The following is a 24,445-nucleotide window of genomic DNA, read 5'->3' as shown; positions in this document are numbered from 1 at the left end:
GAAGTTTTGAACGTGAGAGATGTTGAGTTTTTTCAGGACCGTTTTGGCTCTTCTGTGCCCCTTGCATTTCCATTTGAATTTTAGAGTCACCCTGTCAGTTTTTGTGTGCACCCACACACAGATATGAGGCAGCCAGAAGTTTGATAAGGATTATAATCAGATCAATTTTTGGAAAATCTTGCCATCTTGATAATAGGCCTTCCAGCCCATGAACATGGAGTGTGTTTCCAATTATTCATAGCTTCAGTTTCTTTCAGGAGGGTTTTATAGGTACTTTTAATAAGCTTATTAGTATTTTATTCTTGATGCTATTGCAAATAGAACTTTTATTTTTGGATTATTGTTAGTATATAGAAATAATTGATTTTTCTATGTTGAAATTGCATCCTACAACACTGTTCAATTCACTTACTATATAATCGTTTTTTTGTGTGTGGATTCCTGGGCATTTCCTTTTTTTTTTTTAATTTTATTTTATTTTTAAACTTTACATAATTGTATTAGTTTTGCCAAATATCAAAATGAATCCGCCACAGGTATAGAAAATGATGTCATCTATAACCAGAGCCTGGGCTAGAGCCTCCAATACAATATTCAAGTGGCAGTAAGTAGATAACCCTCGTCTTCCTGACGTTAGGGGGAAAGTACCGAGTTTTTCATTATACATTAAGTATTATACATTAAGATGTCAGCTATTGAGTTTTCATAGATGGCCTTTATCAGGTTAAGGAAGTTCCCTTCTATTACATTTTTTTATCATAAAGAGGTGTTAACTTTGTCAAAAATTTTTCACTTCTGTTGAGATGATTATATTGTTGTCCTTTATTCTAATAATATGGTCTTATTACATTGACTTTTAGGTGTTAAACCCCACATTCCATTCCTGGGCTAAATCTCATTTTGGTCATGATATAGGCCAAACTTGAAGAAAAGACATTATCAATACACTTGTATTTTCACTAATCAAGTAAGGAAGTGGTAGTATCAAAAGAAAAGTACTGATGTACTTCAAAAATGCCCAAGATGTTTTTTCAAATAAAAACAGACATAAGGAGGCATAGATGCATTTTGGCTTTATTGGCCCTAAAAGACAGGGTATTATTAAGAACATAAGTTATTTGGCTGCTTCACCTTGTACTGAACTGTTCTGAGGGAACTCACTTGGAAAGGGAGGTAACTTGCATGGAGCTCTTGGAGCTCACAAGTGGGCTCTCTATTTTGGGGCCTGGAGGTGTGCCTTCCTTGTGAGCAGCAGGTCACTCTCTGGCTGAAAGATAGTATTTTCTCCCCCCACCCCATCCCCCAATGAAAGAACATCCTTTATTAGCCCTTCAGTGATTTTATTTGCCAACAGTGATGATAAAACTGCTAAATAGGCTGTAGGCTCAACATTTAATTTCTGTGAAATTCAAATGCACAATTTCATTCCACAGTAAAACAGATTCCAGTTGAAGCCATGCTGAGTTCTTTGCTCACATGACCCTTTAAAATAGGAATTATACCCACAAGAGCCAACTAGGTCTTTCTAAGCTCTAAAAGGCTTTATGGATTTAAAATAACTCTTCAGATGAGGGGTTACAGGAAAATATAAACAATGATGGTCTGTTTCTCTGTTAATGATACTGACTAGTATTTTTATTTCAGTTAAACTGTAAGGCAACAATTCATCCCTAGCAAACCAGTGAAAAGAAACAGACAGACATATTCATTCTTCCTACAGCTTCCTGAGTCCGCAGGCTGGCTTCTTAAGTAAGTGGTGGTGACGGTTTAGAAATCCGATCAGGCCTATGTACATCTGCTAAAGTATGAAACAAATACTGCATGCAACTGTCATTCTTAGGTAAATTTTTAAGAATTTCTTCAAAATCACAATCCTTCACACTTCGCCCAAATGTGAAGTACTGTGCAAAAACTAACAAGTTCTTCAGACTGCTGATCTGACGGTGTGCATATTAAGAGCCATGAGTATTGTGTGCCATTATTTAACCATTTTTGGCATTAAAGCAGTCCCCCAGAATATTAAGCATGCCCTGAGTCTAATGTGCATCTTGTTACTGACCTTCTACATCATTAGAGCTTTATAATGCCCAAGAAAACCAAAACAAGAGCAAATTGTCCACACAGGAAAAAAAGGCAAAAAGAAAGCCATGATTATTATCAAAAAGGAGTTAACAACATGCTTCCCAAGGAGGGGGTAGGCAGATGGGAATCACAGGGAACTCAGGTAATGCCCTTCCTCCACATTTGGAAGTTTGCTTTTCTTTTCCCTATAAATAATTTCCAGTAATCTATTTCAGATTAACCACAGAAACAGAAAATACGCCTGTATTTTGAAATTCATTTAGATACTATTTTTCTCCACAATTGTGAGTCTATAAAAGCTATCAACAGTGCAAACTTTGTGTGTCACTTGAATCATCTAAGACTAGTGATACAGCTGACCCTTGACAACATGGTTTGAACTGTTACAGGTCCAATTATACAGGGATTTTTCATTAAACAGATATCACAGTACTACGTGATCATAGTTGAATCCACAGATAGATGCAAAACCTGGTATACAGGGGTGTGACAATGCACATTTTCAACGGTGCAGAGGTCAGCACTCCTAATCCCTGTGTTGTTCAAGGGTCAACTCTGTGGCTCTTACGAAGTCCAGGAGAAGCACTGGTTCCAGTGTCCGTGCATATGACATTTGGTACCTACCGTTCAGCTCTGGCTGTAACCCTGCTGTCTGTGTAGGCTCGGTTTTTAAGGAAATAGAAGGAGCATGATTCAGAATGCACACTGTATATATTGGACAAGCAGCTTTAAGAAGTAATTTCAAAGACACATACTACTATGTTCTCTCTGTTCAGGCAGATTCGAGTGCCACTGTTTTGTTTGTTTCACTATGGCTTTTCTTTTAAAAAAAAAAAAAAAAAAGGGTTTTTTTAGCCTAGACTTGCTAAAGACAAAAACTGTCTAACTTTTTACATTTTTAATGGGGAAAAAAGAAAGCTAGCAGAATTTAGCATTGCTCTCACCAAACTCTTCCACTGCTGGAGCCAACAGCCATCTTCCTCAACATGAAAAGCACCTCTAAGTCCTAGAGCTGCTGTTGTGCAGGACCTAAACACCAACAGCTAGAAGGACACTCCAGTGCAAGCCACAGCCTCGAGTCTCAGGAAAGCCAGCTCTGCCAGACACAGTAAGTTACTGAGAAACTAACCTGTTCAGCTGGCTAGAAAACAAGGACCCAGTGCATCAATAATATTATGCCCTGAAGGATTAACCTTGGATAACAATATTCTGTTCATTTCTTTAAGAATCAATATATAAAATGCCCAGCTACTCCCACTCTCCTCCCACCCCCAGAACAGCCACCATGGCAACTTAGGGCTCTGAGAAGGGAAGTTCACATCCTGTATTTCTACAAACAGTATTCTAAACCAAAAGAGCCTGGAAATCCCAGAAGGAAACGGGTATTGAAAACCACCTCAGAAAAGCATCCCAACAATGGAACATGTCTGAAGGACAGGAGCCACCACTTCAATACAGGTTTCCACATCAGAGTACTAGGGCCTTATAGCCACCAAGCACACTCTAAAGACTGCCCAGAGAAGCACCGCTCCCAGCACAGGCTGGGGCCTCAGAAGCCAGTCTTCATCTCAATTTCTTGTGACCAATCATTAACTCCTGTGATACTTTACCTACCATCTACTAACACAAAAAACAATGGTCTTGGGCTTTAACTGGAAATGTCATTTGTCTCATTAACAAGGGATTTACAGTACCTTCTGCATCGTTCATGATCCTAAGGGTTCAACTATTAAAACTGGTTTGCTGGCTTTTGTTCTTAAGGTCATATAAAATAATGACGTGTGTGTGTAGTACCCACGTGTGCTTAAGTGCCAGAAAACTGGTATTTTCAAGTGTCAAAAGGGCCATGCACTCTACTCCACAGTATAACCATTATAGATCATGCGCAGCCCTGAAGAGTGTTAGCCCACAAAGCTCTTTGAACATATGCTCGTTAAAATTCACTGACTTACATACAACCGTCCATGCAACACAAGGAGAAACTGTGCCACATGGAGTATCCCACTGGACATGTACTTAGAGCTCATCCACAAGATTAAAATACAAAGAGATTGTAGGTGCACACCCAGGCAGAGGGAAATGTCCAATCTGGGAACTTCTCTCTCAGAGCATCCAGCTGGGAGGATCTCTTGTCTTCCCCAGAAAAATAGTGGGCAGCAATGGCCACAGTGACCATTCCTTCAGGCTGTTCTTCCAAGACCTGCAGGAGAAAGTTAATTAGTTCTCTAGCTCTAAGGAGGCAGAATACTGCCTGATCTCAAGGGTCTTGCCAAATACCACCTGGGAACCTGATCAGGGATACCAGCGATGCTGGGAGCTTCCCACCTGTACTTCTATCCAGAAGTGCCACGTGGAAGCCTGGAGTCCATGGGAATAAAAGACGAAGTAGTCCCCTCCTTTACTTGTGACTGGGGTGCCGTTGCCGAGAGACCACTGAGAAAGCGTAGCCCGTTTGTGGGTTCGAACATAGAATGACATATGGCTTGGTCCTGTAGGATAAAAGGAAGAACAGTTAAAACAACCCTCTAAAAAAGCAACAAGAAAAACAACCCAAACCAGACTACGAAGTTCATGCTTCACTACAATAAAGACACTCAGTACAAACCTAGTGGAGGGCTTTCAGTCTGGATGTTCATTATGAATCAACAAAGGTAAGCAATGAGGTGCAGAAAAAGCACAGAGTTCATAATAAGAAAACTTGTGTTTACATCATGGCCCAGGCATTTAAACATACAAGAACCTACCTACCACTCAGAAGCCCTTCTTCAGAAATCTACAGAATAACTGCAAAAAGTACAGCAAACGAGCACTGAGGATTTTAGTGTATCCACATATATTGTATTAGGACAAATATTAATGTAAAGGTGGAAGACTAATGTGCAAATGCTGCCTGTAAGACACAGAGGGAAAGGGGAAAGCAGATAAAACTGTTGTGTTGGCTTTGCTCTTTTAACAAGTTTCTGGCACTTAAGATTTACATTGTTGTTTTCATCGCCTATTTAACTTTTTGCTATTTGTATGCCAGTTTTTGTGGTATTCTTATCAGCTTATACATCATAGAAAAAGGAACACAAATACAGCAAGTAAAACTCAAGTAATTATAAATACTATGAGACAGTTGCGACTGCAAGTATTGGTCATAAAAATAAATGTGAATAGACACAACCCAGCTACTAAAAGAAAAATGTAGCTTAAAAAACTAGACCTAACCACATAGTGTATCCCAAGATATTCAGAAAGGGTAAAAATAAAGAACAAAGGTTATTTCAGGCAAGTGGACAGAGTCTTTAAAAGATAAGGAAATATTACAGATGAAATAGACAATAGAACAAACCGACGTAATAATCAAAAATCTGTTTTGTTTTTTTAAACTTGACAATCACTCAGTAACCTGACTGGAAAAGAGCAGAGCAAACACTAGTACACACAAAGATAAATAAGAACCGATTCAAACGGCTGATTCATGTCAATGTATGACAGAACCACTACAATACTGTAAAGTAATTAGCCTCCAATTGAAATCAATAAATTTTTTTAAAACTACCAATAATAGAATTAAAAATGACACAACAAAAAAAGATAAATAAGAAAAATAAACAGAAGAAATATAAAAAATCACTGCATAACCACTATTATCTCCATAAGTTTGAAAACCTGAATGAAATAGGTACGTTGCTAGGAAAATACAGGTTATCAAAATTGAACACAGAGATAATAAAGCTAGAACAGGCCAATCTCTCTAGAAAAAGAAACCACCCTCAGAAAAAAAAGCACCTGGCCCAAGGGGTCTCAGAGGAATTCCAGCCAACTTTTCAACAGAATAGTTCTAATGCCCCATAAACTGCTGCAAGACATGAAAAGTAAGGAAAACTTACCAACTGTTTCTATGATCTCTAACAGTCACGGTGTGTTTACATTTATAATGTATACCTAAATTGTTAAAAACAGTACCAAAAACACCCCAGACCAGCATCATGCATCACATTAAGAAAATACACGATAACCTAATACACCACAGGAGAAAAATCCGATGATTATTTTTATAGATGCTAAAAAAGATTTTCACAAAATTAAAACCTATTCCTTATAAAAACATTGAAGGAATGGTAAGTTCTGAATGCTTCTTTAACATGATAAAAAATATACACTCTTTTAGTCCTAAAGTCAATATCTTACATAACAGGAAAACACTAGAGACTTGTGACTGGGGTGACTTGATTCTTGTGTCAAGAACCAAGTCAAACACAACAAACACTTGTGACTTGGTTCTAATGTCAAGAACAAGGCAAGGATGCTTACTATCTACACAACTGTTCTATATTAGAAGTATAGGATGTACTGTTTATAGACAGACCAGAGTTGGTAAAGAAAACTGTATTTACACATGATATACAGTAGTTGACAAACTATACCTGAGGTCTGTGTTAGTATGGCTCTTGGGCTAAGAATGGTTTTTTCACTTTTAAAGAGTGGCTAGCAAAAAAGGGAAGAATCTATAACAGAGACATAAGGCAAAGTCTACAATATTTACTATCTAGCCCTTTACATTTTGGCGGTTCTTGGTATACCTGGAGAACATTAGTATCAATGATAAACTAAAAAATATTAAAGATTCAGTAAGACAGCAAGATGGATAGGGTGATTCAACATTACAGTGTCAGTTCTTAATTTATAAATTTGTAATGACCCTAACTACAATAATTTTATATTAGAGAATACTAAAGTTCTAAATACTAAAATTAATAAGCATGTAAAGAATGGCAAGGAAAACAGTGAAAACCAAAAACTACAAAGGATCTTCACTCTCCTAATCATTAAATGATTAAGCTTCTATAATTAAAAAAATGTGGTAACTGGTGCACAAACAGACCCACACACATACCACCAATTTTCTTTTTAATGATTTCTTAACCTCTGTAATCACAAAACACAGGTCAATAGATGTGCAATCTGCCTGTCAGGGACCTGATTTTTATTGGAATTCTCCAAACTGTGCAGGAAGGAGAGAGATTTAAATTTTTCTGTGCTTCCTTTTTACAGGCTAGCATTTAAATAAAAACCAATTTATTGGCATGAACAAGAAAACCAGTTGGTACAAAATGAATTTATTCCTAATTAAAATGTTAAAGCCTAGAAAAGGGAAGTATTCACCAGAAGAGGTGTCAGCTAGGGCCCTTACCTCTTACAAGTGCTGCTCTCCACTGCTTAACAAGCAAATCTTCCTATTTCACTACTACCATCTTGTGTCCTGCAGCTTCCCTTATCTACTAGATTTTCAAGTCCCTTCTGTGTTAAAACTGAATGAACTCTGCCTTCACACAATAAATGCAGTTACTTTTCACAATTGATATGATGGCCACTGGTCACCAAAAAATACAAAACCCAAACAGACTATGTGCAGAAGAGAAAGTTCAGAAGGAAGTGGGCAAAGCTGAGGGATATAGAGTCAAAAATTTGACAAGAGCACCAAAGTGACTGACTCAGTAAGCAGAGTCTTCAACAGATGGTGCTGGAACTGAATATCTGTAAGGGAAAAGGACCTTGACCTCTACCTCAAACCATACACAAAAATTAATTCAAGGTGGATCCTAAGCCTAAACATAAAAATTTAAAGCTATAAAGTTTCTAGAAGAAAACAAAGTCTATCTTCATAATGTCTGGGTAGACAAGCTTTTTTGGAAGACACATAAAGCATTAATCCTAAAAGAAAAACATGATAAGATAGTCTCATCAGAAGACATCATTAAGAAAATGAATGGGCAAGAAAATCTGGTAACACTGTATCTAATAAAAGATTTTGTCTAGAATATATAAACTCCTCTAAGACAATAAGCCCAGTTTTTAAAAGGGAAAAAGACATGAGGAAACAAAGCATATGAATGCCAATAAGCACTTTGAAAAGTGTTCCACATCTTAATTATAAGAGGAATACAAGAGATACTACCACTCAACACCTATAAGGAATGATAAAATGAAAAAAGAAAAACCAGCAAATTCAGGAAGAATGTAAAGCAACTGGAATTCTTGTATACTGGTAGGAGAGAAAAATGGAAACAAAATTTTTAGAAAGTTAAACATAAGTCTATCCTATGAACTAAACAATTCCACTACTAGATATTTATCTACAAGAGGTGGAAAACATATTCCCAAGAAGCTTTTCATAAGAATGTTTATAACAGCTTTATCCACCTTAGCCCCAGACTGGAAAGAGCCCAAGTATCCATCAGTAGGAGAGTGATAAGCCATGAGACAGTCTGACTACTGACTGATACACTGACTACTAGTCAGCAGTGAAAAGGAACAAAATATTGATAACAACACCACAGCTCAATCTGAAATACATTATGCTTAACTGACCAGACACTGAATATTACATACTGGATGATTCCATGTGTACATATGAAATTCAAGAACAGGCTAATCAAACCTCTTAATGCAGAAATCAGAAAGGTGCTGCTCAGGCTCAGAGGACTAGAGTGTAAGGGAACTTTATGGGGTGATGGAAATATTTGTGTTTTGATAGGAGCTTATGTATGATTTTATCAAAACTAATGGAACTGTGTAAGATCTGGACATGTCAATGTATGTAAATTAGGCCTTATATATAGAAATATTCATTATATTTTATATTTATATATTAATGAATAAAAATAAGCAAGAGGGAAAGTTATGTTTGAAGATACTTTTCACTCAAAGTCCTAGACAACGTTCTGTCAGTCTTTTTTAAACTCCATAGTTAACATACAGAGTGAACAGTAGCAGAAACTTTTAAAAGTGAACTTCCTGTATTAGGGTTTTCTAGACAAACAGGATATGCAGAAAAAGTGAATTATTTTACAGAACTGGTTCATGTGATTGTACAGGCTGGCAAATCCAAACTCTGCAGGAGGCGCAGGCAGGCTGGAGACTCAGGGAAGAATTAGAATCCCCAGGACATGCTGGCAAAACTCCCCCTCCTTGAAGGAGGCAAGTCATTTTTTTTTTTTTTAAGGCTGTCGGCTGATTGAACAAAGCCCACCATGGTTATGGAGAACAACCTGCTTTACTCAGAATTTACTGATTTAAATTAAACGTCAATCCTATCCAAAAAATACCTTCACTAGAAATAGCTAACATGGTTTTTTTTTTTTGCCTCCCCTCCTTGTATCTGGATACCATCTTAAAAAAAAAATTGCCAAATGTAACTCAACACAATTGAGTGCCCATTAGGCGGTAGTAATATTTACTGGGCACAGAGACTAGAAAGAAAAAAAAAAACACATCCTTATCTGCCTCCCTTGAATGCTAGTGGAAAACCAGACATGAACTAAAGAACCATGATACAGGAGGTCAGGGCTACAGTCGAGATACGTACAAAAGGCACAGAATAGAGAGCAGCTGCTCAGTCTGTTAGAGGCAATGAAAGAGAGGTCTCAATAATACTGACATTTTGCCAAGAGAAGAAACAGTGCCAGAGAGAGAGAGAGAAGCAAGAAAACATCACTCTCACCAAGAGGGAGTATGTGACGATGGAAATGAGCACTTGGATGCAGCTAAGGAGTACATAAGGGAAGTGCTGAAAAAGCTGAAACAGGTATATACGCCAGATTACCAAAGACCAAACATGCTCTCTCCCAAAAAATTGGGGTGCATTCTGCAGCAGCAGGAAATCATAGAAAAGCTCTTTTAAGTAGGGAAGTGACATGATCAAATATACTTTTGCAAAATAATATTAGAAGACTTCAGACCACCATTTGAGAAACTCCAGGACCTGACTACTGGTTCTAAACATAGTATACCAAGAAAGGTAAACAAAGTCAAACTGTCTGCTAATGCCAGGCCCAATGCCCTTACGATCTACCTGACAACAAATTCTGACAATGAAAGTTTTTTACTAAGGCTCCTTAAAAATTATTTGCTTCAATTACTTTTAGAAACACTGTAAGCACTCAAGTTGCTGATCAAAAATAAGTCTGAGGAGGGGAAAAAAAAACCCACATGTAACATTAAAACGCTTAAGAAGTGAAAGAGAGAGAAAAGTAGCTGACTTATTCACTGCTTCAGAAGTCAACTTGACAGAATTCCAGGGAGGGAGAAACTGGAGATACTATGTTATAAAATGTCTGTACCACCCATGAAGCAGTATGGTGTTACTTGAAAGTTAACTTATTGAAAGCTTTAAACCACTGAAAATAATGTTTAACAAGTATAATTAAAATGCTAATATATCATTAATGCAAAATTTAGGCTTAAAGAAGGTAGGGAAAACCACTAGGTCATTCAGGTATGACCTAAATCAAATCACTTATGATGATACAGTGGAAGTGACGAATAGATCAATGGGATTAGATCTGGTAGAGAGTGTGCCTGAAGAACTATGAGTGGAAATTAGTAACACTGTACAGGGGGCAGTGACCAAAACCATCCCCAAGAAAAATGCAAGAAGGCAAAGTCTGAGAACGCTTTACAAATAGCTGAGGAAAGAAGAGAAATGAAAGGCAAGGCAGAAAGGCAAAGATTCATCCAACTGAATGTAGGGTTCCAGAGAACAGCAAGGAGAGATAAGAAGGCCTTCTAAAATGAACAATGCAAAGAAATAGAGAAAAACAATAGAATGGGAAAGACCAGAGCTCTCTTCAAGAAAATTAGAGATATCATGGGAACACTTCAGACAAAGATGGGCACAATAAAGGACAGAAATGGTAAGGACCTAACAGATGCAAAAGAGATTAAGAAGACAGGGCAAGAATACACAGATGAACTGTACAAAAAAGGTCTTAATGACCCAGATAACCACGATGGTGTGGTCACTCACCTAGAGCCAGACATAGCCAGACATCCTAGAGTATAAAGTCAGTGGGCCTTAGGAAGCATTACTACAAACAGAGTTACTGCAAATGATGAAATTGCAGCTGGGCTATTTAAAACCCTTAAAAATGATGCTGTTAAAATGCTGCACTCAGTATGTCAGCAAATTTGGAAAACTCCCTAGTGGCTTGGCCGGTAAAGAATCTGCCTGCAATGCAGGAAACCTGGGTTCAATTCCCGGGTCAGGAAGATGCCCTGGAGAAGGGAATGGCTACCCACTCCAGTATTCTTGCCTGGAGAATTCCATGGACAGAGGAGCCTGGCAGACTACAGTCCATGGGGTTGCAAAGAGCTGGACACGACTGAGTGACACTTTCACTTTCAGCAGCGGCCACAGGACTGGAAAAGGTCAGTTTTCATTCCAATTCTAAAGAAAAAAATGCCAAAGAACGCTTAAACTATCACACAGTTGTGTACATTTCTCATGGTAGCTAGGTTATGCTCAAAATCCTTCAAGCTAAGCTTCAGCAGTATGTGAACTGGGAACTTCCAGATGTACAAGCTGGGTTTAGAAAAGGCAGAGGAACCAGAGATCAAATTGCCAACATTCACTGGATCATGGAAAAAGCAAGGGATTTCCAGAAAAGTTTCTGCTTCATTGACTACACTAAAGCCTTTGACTGTGTGGATCACAACAAACTGTGGAAACAAACTGGAATATTCTTAAAGAGATGGGAGTACCAGACCACCTTAGAACCAACAGTTAGAACCGAACATGGAACAACTGACTGGTTCAAAATTGTGAAAGGAGTACAACATGGCTGTATATTGTCATCCTGGTTATTTAACTTAAATGCAGAGTATATCATGTGAAATTCCAGGATAGATGAATCACAAGGTAGAGTCAAGGTTTCTGGGAGTTACATTAACAACCTCAGGTACATAGTTAATAGTCTAATGGCAGAAAGTAAAGAGGAACTAAAGAGCCTCTTGAGGAAGGTAAAAGATGAGTGAAAAAGCTGGCTTGAAACTCAACATTCAAAAAACTAAGATCATGACATCTAGTCCTATCACTTCATGGCATATAGAAGGGGAAAAGATTGAAGCAGTGACAGATTTTATTTTCTTGGGCTCCGAAATCACTGTGGACGGTGACTGCAGCCATGAAACTAAATGATGCTTGCTCATTGGAAGGAAAGCTAAGACAAACCTAGACAGTGTATTGAAAAACAAAGACATCACTTTGCTGACAAAAGTTCGTATAGTCAAAGCTAAGGTTTTTCTAGTAGCATGTATGGATGTGAAAACTGGACCATAAAGAAGGCTGAGTGCTAAAGAATTGCTTCTTTTGAATTGTGCTGGAGAAGACTCTTGAGAGTCCATTGGACAGTAAGGAAATCAAACCAGTCAATCCTAAAGGAAATCAACCCTGACTATTCATTGGAAGGACTGATGCTGAAGCTCCAATACTTTGGCCACCTGTTGTGAAGAGCCGACTCATAGGAAGAAACCCTGATGCGGGGAAAGACTGAAGGCAAAAGAGAAGGGGGCAAAGGATGAGATGGTTAGATAGCATCACCAATTCAATGAACATGAATTTAAGCCGACTCTGGGAACTAGCTGAAAAACACTACCATCAAAAACATTCATAGTACTTCAACACCAGAATACACCTTCAAGCTCACATGAAACACCCGAGAGACCATCTGCTGCACCATAAAACACACTGCAATAAATTTAGAATAGAAACACAAAGTATGCTCTTAGACCCCAGTGAAATTATGCTAGAAATCAATACTGAAAAACAAGTGTTAACAAAGTGAACCAGAATTTTAATTTATGAATAGTGCTTAGTGGGAAAAATACAGTATTGAAAGCATACATTAGAAAAGATGACCTAAAATCAATACTCTTAAGCTTCCATTTTAATAAACTGGATTTAATTTACTCTTCTTTTTCTAAACTGTAGAAAAATAAGTAATTAAAAGCAGCAGAAATAAATAAAATTGTAATAGGAAGTCAAGACTGGTTCTTTGAAAAGATCAGTAAAACCAATAAGGCTCTAGCTAGGCTAAGAAAAAAAGAGAAGACATAGATCACTAATTACTAGATTACTAATCTCAGAAATCAAATAGGTGACAACACTACAGGATGAGCCCATGGACAGTAAAAGAATAATGAAAGAATATTAGGGACACTGGAGGCACCAAAATTTGATAACCCAAATGAAATAGACCAATTCCTTCAAAGACACAATCTGCCAATACACACACAAGAAAAAACAGAGGATCGGAAATTCTTTTCTTAAACGAAACTGAATGATTAACAACCTTCCAAAACAGAAAGAACCAGGCCCAGATGAGTTCACTAGTGAATTCTACCAAATATTTAAGGAAGAAATTATACAAATTCTCTACCATTTCTTCCAGAAGATAGGAGCAGGAGGATTTCTAATTTTGAGGCCAGCATCACCCTCATACCAAAACCACACAAAGACATTACAGGAAAACTTAAAGATCAGTATTCCTTCATAAACAGATGTAAAAATCCTCAACATAATATTAGAAAATCAAATCCAACAATGTATAAGAATTATACACTACAACCAAGTGGAATTTATTCCAGGTATACAAGATTGGTTCAACATTTAAAAATCAAGTGATGTAATCCATCACATAAACAGGCTAAAAGAAAAACCACAAGATCGTATCAAAAGACAGAAAAATATTTGATAAAATCCAACATTCATTTACAATAGAAACTAGCAGCAAACTAAAAACAGATAGGAACTTCCTCAACCGGATAAAGAACATCCACAGAAAATATCCTACTCAGCTGGTAAGAAAGCTTTCTCATTAAGGTCAGGAACAAGGCAAGGATGACCTCTTACCACTCAGTTTCAAAATCAAAACTAGGAAGTCCTAGCTGATGCCACGAGATAAGGAAATAAAAAGTATAAAGACTGGGAAGAAAGAAAGAAAACTGCCTTTGTAAATGACATTATCATCTATGTAGAAAATCCAAAAGATTCAACCAAAGAAATCCTGGAACTAACAATTATAGCAAGGTTACAGGATACAAGGTTAATATACAAAGTCAGTTGCTTTCCTATATACCAGCAGTGAGCAATACTATCTACCTTAGCACCTCAAAAATTACATACTGAGGTATAAATCTCACAAGATATGTACAAAATCTATATGAGCAAAAGTGTGAAACTACAAAAATAAGATACAAATAAATGGAGAGATTCCATATCATGGATCGGAAGAGTCAATAACGATGTCATTTTCCCGAACTTGATCCTAGGTTCAACGCCATTCCAATCAAAATCACAAAAAGCTATTTTGTGGGTATTGCCAAATTGATATATGGAAAGACAAAAGACAGGCAATAAGCGGTATACTGAAGAAAAGTAAAGTCGAGACACTGACATTACCCAACTTCAAAAAATACTATAAAGCTACAGAAATCAAGACAGTGCAGTTAATGGAAAAAGAATAGAGAAACAGATGAGTAGAACAAAATAGAGCCCAAAATAGTCCCACACAAATATAGTCAACTGATCTTTGACAAAGGCAACTCAGTGGAGACAGGATAGTTTTCAACAAAAAGTACTGGAACAAATGCAAAAAAATCAGTCTAGACACAGACCATATACCTTTCACAAAAATTAGTTCCAAACGTATCACAGACATAAGTGTAAAAAGCAGAATTTTAAAACTTCTGGAAGGTAACATCAGAGAAAATTTAGAGGCCTTGGGTTTGGCAATGATTTTTAGGTACAACACCAAAAGTGCATTCCAGTAAAAAAAAAGTAAGTTGGACTTCAATAATTTAAAACACTTATGCTCTATGAAAAACCCTGTTGAGATATGAAAATACAAAGTGGGCGAAAATATTTGCAAAATACATGATAAAGGACTTATACCCATATATAAAGAACTCTTAAATCTCAACAATAAATTAATAAATGGACAAAAGATCAGAATAGACACCTCATCAAAGAAGTTATACACATGGCAAATAAGTATGAAAAGATGCTAACAACATATGTCATTACATTCCCTAATGTAGTGGTAGTAACGAGATACCACTACACATCTATGCTGCTGCTGCTAAGTCGCGTCAGTCGTGTCTAACTCTGTGCGACCCGATAGACGGCAGCCCACCAGGCTCCTCTGTCCCTGGGATTCTCCAGGCAAGAACACTGGAGTGGGTTGCCATTTCCTTCTCCAATCTACACATCTATGCTGCTGCTGCTGCTAAGTTGCTTCAGTCGTGTCTGACTGTGTGACCCCAGAGACGGCAGCCCACCAGGCTCCCCTGTCCCTGGGATTCTCCAGGGAAGAACACTAGAGTGGGTTGCCATTTCCTTCTCCAGTGCATGAAAGTGGAAAGTGAAAGTGAAGTCGCTCAGTCGTGTCCGACTCTTAGCGACCCCATGGACTGCAGCCTACCAGGCTCCTCCGTCCATGGGATTTTCCAGGCAAGAGTACTAGAGTGGGGTGCCATTGCCTTCTCCACTACACATCTATAAGAATGGCTAAAATCCAAAACACTAACAGCACCAATGCTGGTGAGAATGCAGAGCAACAGGAACTCACATTGCTTGCTGGTAGGAATTCATACTTTGAAAACGCTTTGGCAGCTTCTTACAAAGGTAAATATAGGCTTATTGTACAGTCCAGCAATTGCACTCCTAGATATTTATCCAAATGAGTTGAAAACTTATTCTACACAAAAATCTGCACATAAGTGTTTATAGCAGCTTTATTCAGAATTGCCAAAAACTGTAACCAACCAAGATATTCTTCAACAGATCAACAGATAAAGATAAACTGTGGTACATTCACAGCAATAAAAAGAAATAAGCTATCAAGCCATTAAAAGACATAAAAACACCTTAAATGCAAATTACTAAATAAAAAAGGCCAATCTAGAAAAGGTACCAAGTAAAATTCCAAGCTATATGATAATCTGGAAAAGGCAAAACAATGGATACGGTAAAAGGTCAGTGGTTGCCAGAGGAGTGAGCAGAGAGGATCACCGAGGAGGGGACTTGAGGGCAGTGAATCTATGCTGTATCATATTTAATAATGAATACATGACAACTCACATTTGTCACAACCCACAGAACTGAGCAACACAAAGAATAAACTAAGGACTTTTGTTATTAATAATGTATCAAGGTTGGCTCATCAATGATAAGATATGTTCCATACTTAATGCAAAAGGAGAATAATAAGGTAAGCTGGAGGGTGGGGGGCAAACATGGGAAATCTTTGTACTTTCTGCTCAAATTTTTCTGTAAACTTTCTAAACTGCTCTAAAAAATAAAGTATTTTATTTTATTTTAAAAATCATAACCAGCTTCAGTTGCTTTTAAAAATGCTTAAGTTCTTCCTAAGTTGCTGGTCACTATTATAAATTTGAGGAAAAAATATACGTGCGTATTGAAATTTTTAACAAGTGATAGAAGAAAAAAAACTATCTGACTTACCTGTTGCTTCAAAGGTCAGCTTTATGGAATCCCAGGGTGTCTGTTCTTTGGATACAAGTCTGAAATGAGCAGGTTCTCTTGGAGAAACTTCTGGGGCAGGAAGATACCAGTTTTTCCTATTTGGAAAGGTAACTTCAATATTTAAGTTGCTTTATTGATTAACTTCTAGCTATAACTCATGGACACGCTCAGAATATAACAAACACATAAACTCTGATGGAAATGATGATAAACAATGTCAGTTTCTCTGAAGCCCAGGTTATTATGTAGTAAAACCTTCCTGAAGTTAAGAACAAGGATCCCAGGTGATCTGAGTTCCATTACCCATACTATTTCTTCTCCTCCATTCCTTCACTGCCAAACCATTAAACTTCCCAGAAATAAAACAATTAGAAGCTGATGCTTAGCTGCTTGCTACCTGTTAGACCAGTTAAGAGGGCTACCCTTTGTTCAGGTTTCTAGAGGAAAGACGTCCTAAATTTGAAAAAGCAAATTTTGAAGGAAAAAAACAAACAAACAAACAAACTCCTGAGTGCTTTATCTGTAGTGATATCAGAGCTTTTGTAGTGATATAAAAGAAAATAATATAAACAACACTCAACTTCTGTGTTAACCAGTTTAAATAACAGAGTACCAACACAGTGACAGGAACTGAGAACACACTAACCCCTAACTTAAAGCAGAGAAGTAATGAGCCAACCTGATGAGGAAGTGCACAGGGAGATACCAAGGGAAACCACAGAGCGGGGCATTCTCCTCACAGTCAGCTCGGATGGTGTCGTTGATCTCGGGAATGTGAGGTGTTATGTGAGACATGCCGGTATAATCAAATCCATTGATCCATACTCCAGAGTCCCGTTTAACTACGTTTCCATCCAGATCATGAAATGTTCTTGTTGTATGCTGAGAAGAACAAGCCTAATGAGGAAACTACTGTTTGAACTCCTTAACCCACATCCCTGCCCCACATGAACAAAAATGACTAGGTGACAATACCCAAAAAGTGAAGAGGCTACCGAGCAACAGGAACCCTCACGCACCACTGGCACCAACACTGCAGGAGACTGCTTAGCATTACCCCGTAAAGTTAGCACGCACATACCCTTCACGCCAGCAACTCCACTCCTGAGTGTGGGCCTTAGAGAAGCTTAAACGGGGTACAGACAGTTGGTTCCGCACTGTCTGTATTAGCAAAAACTGGACACAACCCAAATGTCCATTAACAGTAGAATGGACAAATAAATTAGGGTGTCATCCTAGAACAGAAGTCTATTCAGCAATGAAAAATAATGAACTACAGTGATACAATTCAACCTGGAACACTCTGATATGCTGTTGGGCAATAAGAAGCAAAGTCACCAAAGAGCATTTATGGTTTGGCTTTATCTATAAGAAGCTCAAAAACAGGCAAAACTTATATGTTGTTGTTTAGAGATTCATACATATGTGGTACAGTGATGGTTAACTGCAACCTTGAAGATAGTACTTTGGAGGGTGGTAAGAGGGAGAGGAGCAAGGGATCTGGGGTTAAGAAGCGAACACGAGGGTTTTCTAAGGTGCAACTAATGATCCTTTAATTCAAGATGATTGTTTTACTATTTCTTACAAATATACTGCTATATTTGTATTTCATACAAATTTTTTTGAAAACCAACTATTTCAGTTTTAAAACACATGAACACTAAAACTCCTAAAAGGTCTTAAATACATTCTAAAAGAAATACACACACACACCCCTTTCCCTTTCAGTCTGTTACATGAAGCTAATTCATGTGCAAAGAAAAACAGAAATCACAGCTCACCACTAGATGACAGACTTGTGCCTAACAGAATGAAAAGGCACCTTGCTCCATCCTGAATAGCTCTATTGACAGTAGAAACCAGCCTGAAGAATATCAAATTCGAAAAGAAACAGTACAAAGGGCAGGGGTAAACCAAAGCCCACAGGCCAAATGGCCTGCTACTATTTTTATAACACAGCCACATGCATCTGCTGGTATTGTCCATGGCAGCTTTCACTCTGTAAAAACAGAGACCGCGTGGCTGGCAGAGCCCAAAATATTTATTACCTGGCCCTTTATAGGAAAAATCTGCCAAGTTCTGAAACTGGGGAAGAAGAGAACCCCAAAACAAATCAGGGCAGGAGTTTTTTAAAAATAATAAAAGTCTAGCTTCTCCTAATGACTACTGATGTAACATCAATCACATAATATGGATCACTGTGTCCTACAGATCTGTAAACAAGGAATAGTTGACTCTTCCTCAAAATCTCTCTGATATTTAAGTTCAAACGTATTATTATTAACTTACTCAAGTCTTTGAATAGTAATCTAGGTTATGACTCTTGGCTTTTCTGTTTGGCCACTCCATGCCCTCTAACAGGAAGAATGAAAAGAAGATGACTTAAGTTCAAGTTCTTTTTCCTGTTTTTTACAAGCTCTAAAAAGTTTGCAGAAAAACCTGAATCTAAGAAAGTTGTAAATCTCATTCTATTAATATCTAAGTTGTTATACTTTCACTATCCCATATTACCTTGAATATTACCTAAGATCAATCTTACTAGCATTTTAAAGAATCTGTTTCCTTTTGCCAGTTGATAGGAGTTCATATTTTTACTCAGTCTGCAGACAGCTTTACAATCTATACTTGTAACAGTTCATTACTCCATGATACATACATGCTTTCGTTTTTCTAAGTACATTTTGTAATTTGAACAGTAGTAAAAACAAACAGGTTTCCATTCAGTCCCTTGGGAGAAGGGTTTCTAGCTGATCAGAATGCCTCTTGATGGTCAATCTTTTCCTCACTGCCTTACACAAAATAGTCAAGGTACAATTAACAGGTCAACAGTAGAAAAGTCAGTTATGTGTTTTGAGCTTTACTGTTGACTAGTGAAGCTCAAAACACCATAAGCCTTTCCTGTCTAGAATCTCAAATAGCTCACACAAAATCACTCTTACCTGAAGAAACACTCTCTTTGGCTTTGGACTGGCAGGGTTGGAGCTGTACGGGAAAAAAGTTCCACTGCAAACAAGGAGGAATGTAACTGTACATACCAAAGTTAAACTTAGCATTGTTCTTTTTGTGCTTTTGGCAAGGTAGATGAAGTTAATCTAAAAACACAAAAACAGAAAAATTACCATTGGCAGGAAAGTGGTTTTAGTGACTTTCTAACAGGCATTGTAGCAGATAATGAAGGACATGTATCAGCATGTGCTAACATACTCCAGCTTCCAGTACAAAAGGCACTAATTATAAGGGATTTCCATCACAAGTCAAGAGTCTAAATAAATGAGAGATGCCCCTATCTGCATGGTGATGGCTTCTTGACAGGCAGCCAGACAGTAAGGGGGATCAGGGAAACTGAGACAGGGTCTCTGCTCAGTCAAGAGATGAGAGCATGTATATCTGTCAGTCAAACTATGGCCTTATTTTATTTCTGATTCTATCAATACTCTGTAGCCAAAACTGTACAGCAGACAACTATATAACTGTACTAGACATCATGACATGTTTTTATTAAAGAAGTAACCCTTCATGCAAGTAAGCAGGCCTATTTCAAAACAAAACTCCAGTTCTATTTGTAATGCTTTCATAACACGCCCAGGTGCTGCTGCTGCTGCCAGAGTCCCCTAAATGAGCATTTAGATGTGCCTTCAAGACTGCCTGTGAACCTGCATGTAAGGGAGAACTGCTATAAAAGTAGTTCTGCACTTGAAACTTACACAGCATCATAAATCAACTTTTAGTTCAATTGAAAACAAACACAAAACTCTGAAAACTGAAACAAACTAGGAAAATAAAAGTCATTCTGCTCTTTTCATTGCTGAGTTAACCAAAGCCAACACAAAACAACAAATCTGAACTTGGGCAGGAAAAACAAGTAGCTCAGTCTCAAGATGGGCATCCTGAAAGTCCTAAATATATTAGTTTCTTAGTTGCAATAAATCACTGAATTAAAGTTTTGGGGGACACACAACTCATAGAATATGTTCACAGATCCCTTAGGGGTTCTGAAGGAGCCACTCCAAGAAACAATGACCTAATCCCAGCTCCCCTCATTGGCTACCCTCCCAGGGTCAATAAAAAGGAAAGTGAAGAACATAAAGGTGAAAATATTTTTTTGAGATGAAAATGAAAAATTATTCATACCAAGGACTCAACTATATGAAACTAATAGAGAGATTTTATATCTACAGTGTAACATGTGCCATCCAGAGTAATCTCCAGCAAAGGAGTACTGGCCTTAGGTTTTCACACTGGAGCCAGAAAGGAGAAAAAGTACCCAAAGATTTAGGGTAGTGAGTTAGCAAAACACAGTTTGTTACCCTGTCTGTCCCTCTTCCTCCTAGGAGTCACAATATTTAAAATGTGGCTCCTTAGCACAGTACCAAATACCCTGCCACGAAATGAGTTTCACCTCCAGTGGAAGGCTGGTTAGGTTTTGGTACAGAGTCATGTGGGTCCAGATAAAATCTCCCTGTGGTTCCTGTCATTCTCCACCTAGAGCTCTCCTACAGCTTCCGGTTCGGCTATAGTTCCCACATCCACATTCTCTCTTCTTCAGGTTATGAGGCTCATCTTCTGCCTCTTCTGTCCACCTTCTGGAAGAGGTTTGGTTAATGGTGATAAATGAAAAGGTGATCGCAGAGGGAGAGAAGGAAGAAGAGAATGGCCTAAGTAACAGTGTGTCTGGATCCCACTGTCTTAACTATCACTATCTTTTGTCTTAAATATTATATCTGATATGGTTCCGAAATGGATGTGAATGAAAATGAAGAGAAGCATGAGAAGGGACTATGGAATGTCCAGTGTGTACTGGCTTTTTCTGTTTCTCTCTGACAGTTTCCTCCTGATCCCCCTCCTATCAGGAGTCTCATGTAATCAAGATAACCATGACGGCCCCAGCACGGGATAACTCCCAGAAGCCTGTTACCAGTCATTTGATGGCAATTTAATTGCTTCCTAGCAAATATAGTTAATAAATCCCCATACACTTAGAGAAAAGCTCTCAGAAGTATGCATTATGGTTCAGTTCTCCACTACCCAAGGAGAAAAGGCTCACTCTATTAAAAAGGCACTATCTATAACACAGGTACACACAAATAAGAGTGAAGAGAATGGTAAGCCACAACATCGAAGAGCAGCAGAGTTATCTCACATTATAATGACAATCAAATTAGAGCTTAAAATATTTCAAGAGGTACCTCCAAAAGCTTTCCTAATAAAATATAATTTAGAAGATAATAACTTTAATCTAGTTGTTTATGGTTTCAAAGATTTCCATGCTTTGGGGTCACTCCCAGTTTTCAGGGTTCATTTTGTCCCCGGTTCATATGGAACTGATCTGAAATGCCCCACACTTTGATCATCTTTTATGAGCCATTCACGGAAGATGGTTTAAATACATTTGGGGGGTGGAGGATCCAGTTCATAACTTCTCTTACTCTAGATTAAACCTAATCTACATATGACGACACTACAAACTCCTTTAATTCTCACGACAGCCAACCTATCAAGAAACACAGAGGATTTAAAGGCTTAACATTAAAACCAAGAGAAGTAAACCTTGAACAAAGAGCACTTTAGAATTTTCCATCCATCCCTGAAAATACCAGTAAAGACTTAACCATAGTATTAATGGTAAAAAAAAAACCAGTTCTGTGTATAAGAATTACTCTACAGGGCTATAGACACAGTCACATACACTGTTTATTGGTGATTTGGGAGAAGGAAATGGCAACCCACTCCAGTATTCTTCCCTGGAAAATCCCATGGGTAGAGGTACCTGGCCAGCTACAGGCCATGGGGTCACAAAAGAGTCGGACACAACTTAGTGACTAAACAAGGACAAATTGTCTATTGAAAGGACTTCCATGGATGGTGCTGACCATGCATGTGGTATTCTTATCTCTGGTTCATAGATCTGAGTCTTCACATGAGATGCCTTTTACTGTATCGGTGTGAAAAGCTCATTGTCCTCTCCATGGAGGAAAGAAGTATAAGAGCCATAACTACTTTTTCTGTTTTGTCCCCTAGCCTCAAGTCTCAGAGTATAACTCCAGGTATTCAATGACTATGTCTTACTCTTAGGAACTGCAATGAAAAGAACCACAGAACTGGGGAGGGCTGACACCACGCGAAGGGCAGAGCTCTGCCTGGAGCTTGCTCCAGCAGGGTGGATGTTATCCACTCTGCACCATTTCTTCCCCCTCTCCCCTGTAGAGAGTCCCAGGGAAGAGAAGCAGGCATGGCAAGCCAGGACTCTCTCTCCGCGGGCGGAACACGGACAGCAAAATGACAAGGGCTGTGACGCGTTCTCATTACTTGGTAAATGAGCGTGCTCGGGTGCCGTAAGTGTGTCACTCAAGGACACAGACTCAACTAGTGACCTTGGCGGTGCCAGCAATGAGGTGGGTGAATGACAGTGGAAAAGTCCCCATCAGAATGAGTCTCCCTTCACTGGCTCTACCAGCAACGGTGAAACTACCACGTATTTATTAACACTTGCCTCTAGTCAGTAAGTTCAAAACACAGTCTAAAAATTCACCACCAAGCAATCTCTACCAGTTCTCACTTGGTATTCATTCCACACATTCACATTCAGGTGCTTTGAAAGCTATCTGAAAAGTATCATCAGAGGATTTGGGAGCATGAGAAAGCAAAAGTAACAAACCCCCCCTTCTATGTTTTCTGACCACACTGAACCTACAATATGCACGATTTCTTTGGCTTAAGAGTAGAAAAAGTGTTGGCCACTCAGTCGTGTCTGAGTCTGCGACCCCATGGACTGTAGACCGCCAGGCTCTGCTGTCCATGGAATCTTCCAGGCAAGAACACTGGAGTGGGTTGCCATTTTCTTCTCCAGGGGATCTTCCCGGCTCAGGGGTTGAACTCAGATCTCTTGCATTTCAGGCGGATTCTTTACAGTCTGAGAAACCAGGGAAGCTCTTCAATACTATTTCATAAGATCTAGCATGGTTAAACTCATCACATATTTATATATAAAATGAAGAAGGAAATTAAAAAAAAAAAACAAAAAAAACTTTTTCCTTACAAAATAGGATGAGAGAATCATGGTACAACCAGCCAAAATAGAGGCCAGCACAACATCAGGTGGAATTTCCGAACCACTCCTGCCAAGGATAGGGGTAAACATCTCAAATACTGCCCAGATGAGGTACAGTGCATACAGGTATGGAATAAACATCCCCAAAAGGTAAAAGGCAATAAATTTTCCTCCAGCACCTAGAGAAAAAAAGAAAGAAAACATACATCTCTGAAATTCTCCAGTGAGATAATAGCTTTTTATAGCAACAGTGTATCTTTACACCTAACAAAAATTAGGTTAGCAGTGACTTGGCCTTTTGGTACATGTTATAAACAGAGATAAAACACTTTGAGAGGGTAAAATACAAATAAGAAAACAAAAAATGTAATATATTACCATGTGTTCATTTATGTAAGAATGATGGGTATAAGATTAACATCTGTGTGATCTTAAAACAGCAACAATTTTGAAAGCCTAACCAATAAAATCAAATAAGGAGACAAGTTTCTGGAAGCCTTAATGTATTTTAAGGCATTTCCCGTTTGTATTGCAACCAAAAAGACCCTACCATGCTGCTTCAAGTCCTTTTGCACGCAAAGCTTTGTGAGCAACGGGAATGCCACCCAGACAGCACTAATAAATGCAGAGCAGAGCCCTCGGTAAGTGAGAGCTGTAAGGAACCCACAGTGTACAAACAACGAGACATCAAAAAATACTTCTCCCAGATACTGGCCACTGGCATTCTGAAAGAAAAAAAATACAGACAACTCATCAAGATCTTCTATTGCAGTATAATTTCCACTGCTCAGAAAAGCTACATTTTGTCTTGAGCAGGGTCTATCCTTTAAACTATGAAGTAAACACTGACAAAGCTACCTCCTCTCACGAAGCAGTAAGTTCAAACTGCTGCACAGGAAAGGAGAGTTTAACAAGTTAGGGTAAAAACATCGTTACTCATATATGAGCTTTCCCTCCACTGGGCTGAGAGACCTTTGGAAATGTTCTAAAGTAGAAGAAAGGAC

At 38.3% G+C, this 24,445-nt stretch overlaps 1 protein-coding gene across 3 annotated transcripts in view; it reads right to left on the bottom strand.

Moving 5' to 3' along the window:
- Positions 1-1,648: 1,648 nt before the first annotated feature.
- ERMP1 (endoplasmic reticulum metallopeptidase 1) overlaps positions 1,649-24,445 on the bottom strand; it is a 56,090-nt gene continuing 33,293 nt past the window's right edge. For 2 of the 3 annotated variants that reach the window (XM_055578146.1, XM_055578145.1), the window contains 7 exons: positions 23,992-24,166; positions 23,430-23,620; positions 19,333-19,485; positions 17,073-17,275; positions 16,373-16,488; positions 4,408-4,571; positions 1,649-4,282 (listed from right to left, as the gene is read on the bottom strand). In XM_055578146.1, coding sequence (XP_055434121.1) covers positions 4,118-4,282; positions 4,408-4,571; positions 16,373-16,488; positions 17,073-17,275; positions 19,333-19,485; positions 23,430-23,620; positions 23,992-24,166 — 1,167 coding nt within the window. In that variant the 3' untranslated portion in view covers positions 1,649-4,117. The remainder of the gene's footprint in view (positions 4,283-4,407; positions 4,572-16,372; positions 16,489-17,072; positions 17,276-19,332; positions 19,486-23,429; positions 23,621-23,991; positions 24,167-24,445) is intronic. The other variant, XM_055578147.1, reaches the window with a different exon arrangement.

The sequence above is a fragment of the Bubalus kerabau genome, chromosome 4 (genome assembly GCF_029407905.1).
Source record: "Bubalus kerabau isolate K-KA32 ecotype Philippines breed swamp buffalo chromosome 4, PCC_UOA_SB_1v2, whole genome shotgun sequence".
In the NCBI taxonomy this organism is placed as follows: Eukaryota; Metazoa; Chordata; class Mammalia; order Artiodactyla; family Bovidae; genus Bubalus; species Bubalus kerabau.
This window is presented reverse-complemented; position numbering and strand designations above follow the sequence as displayed.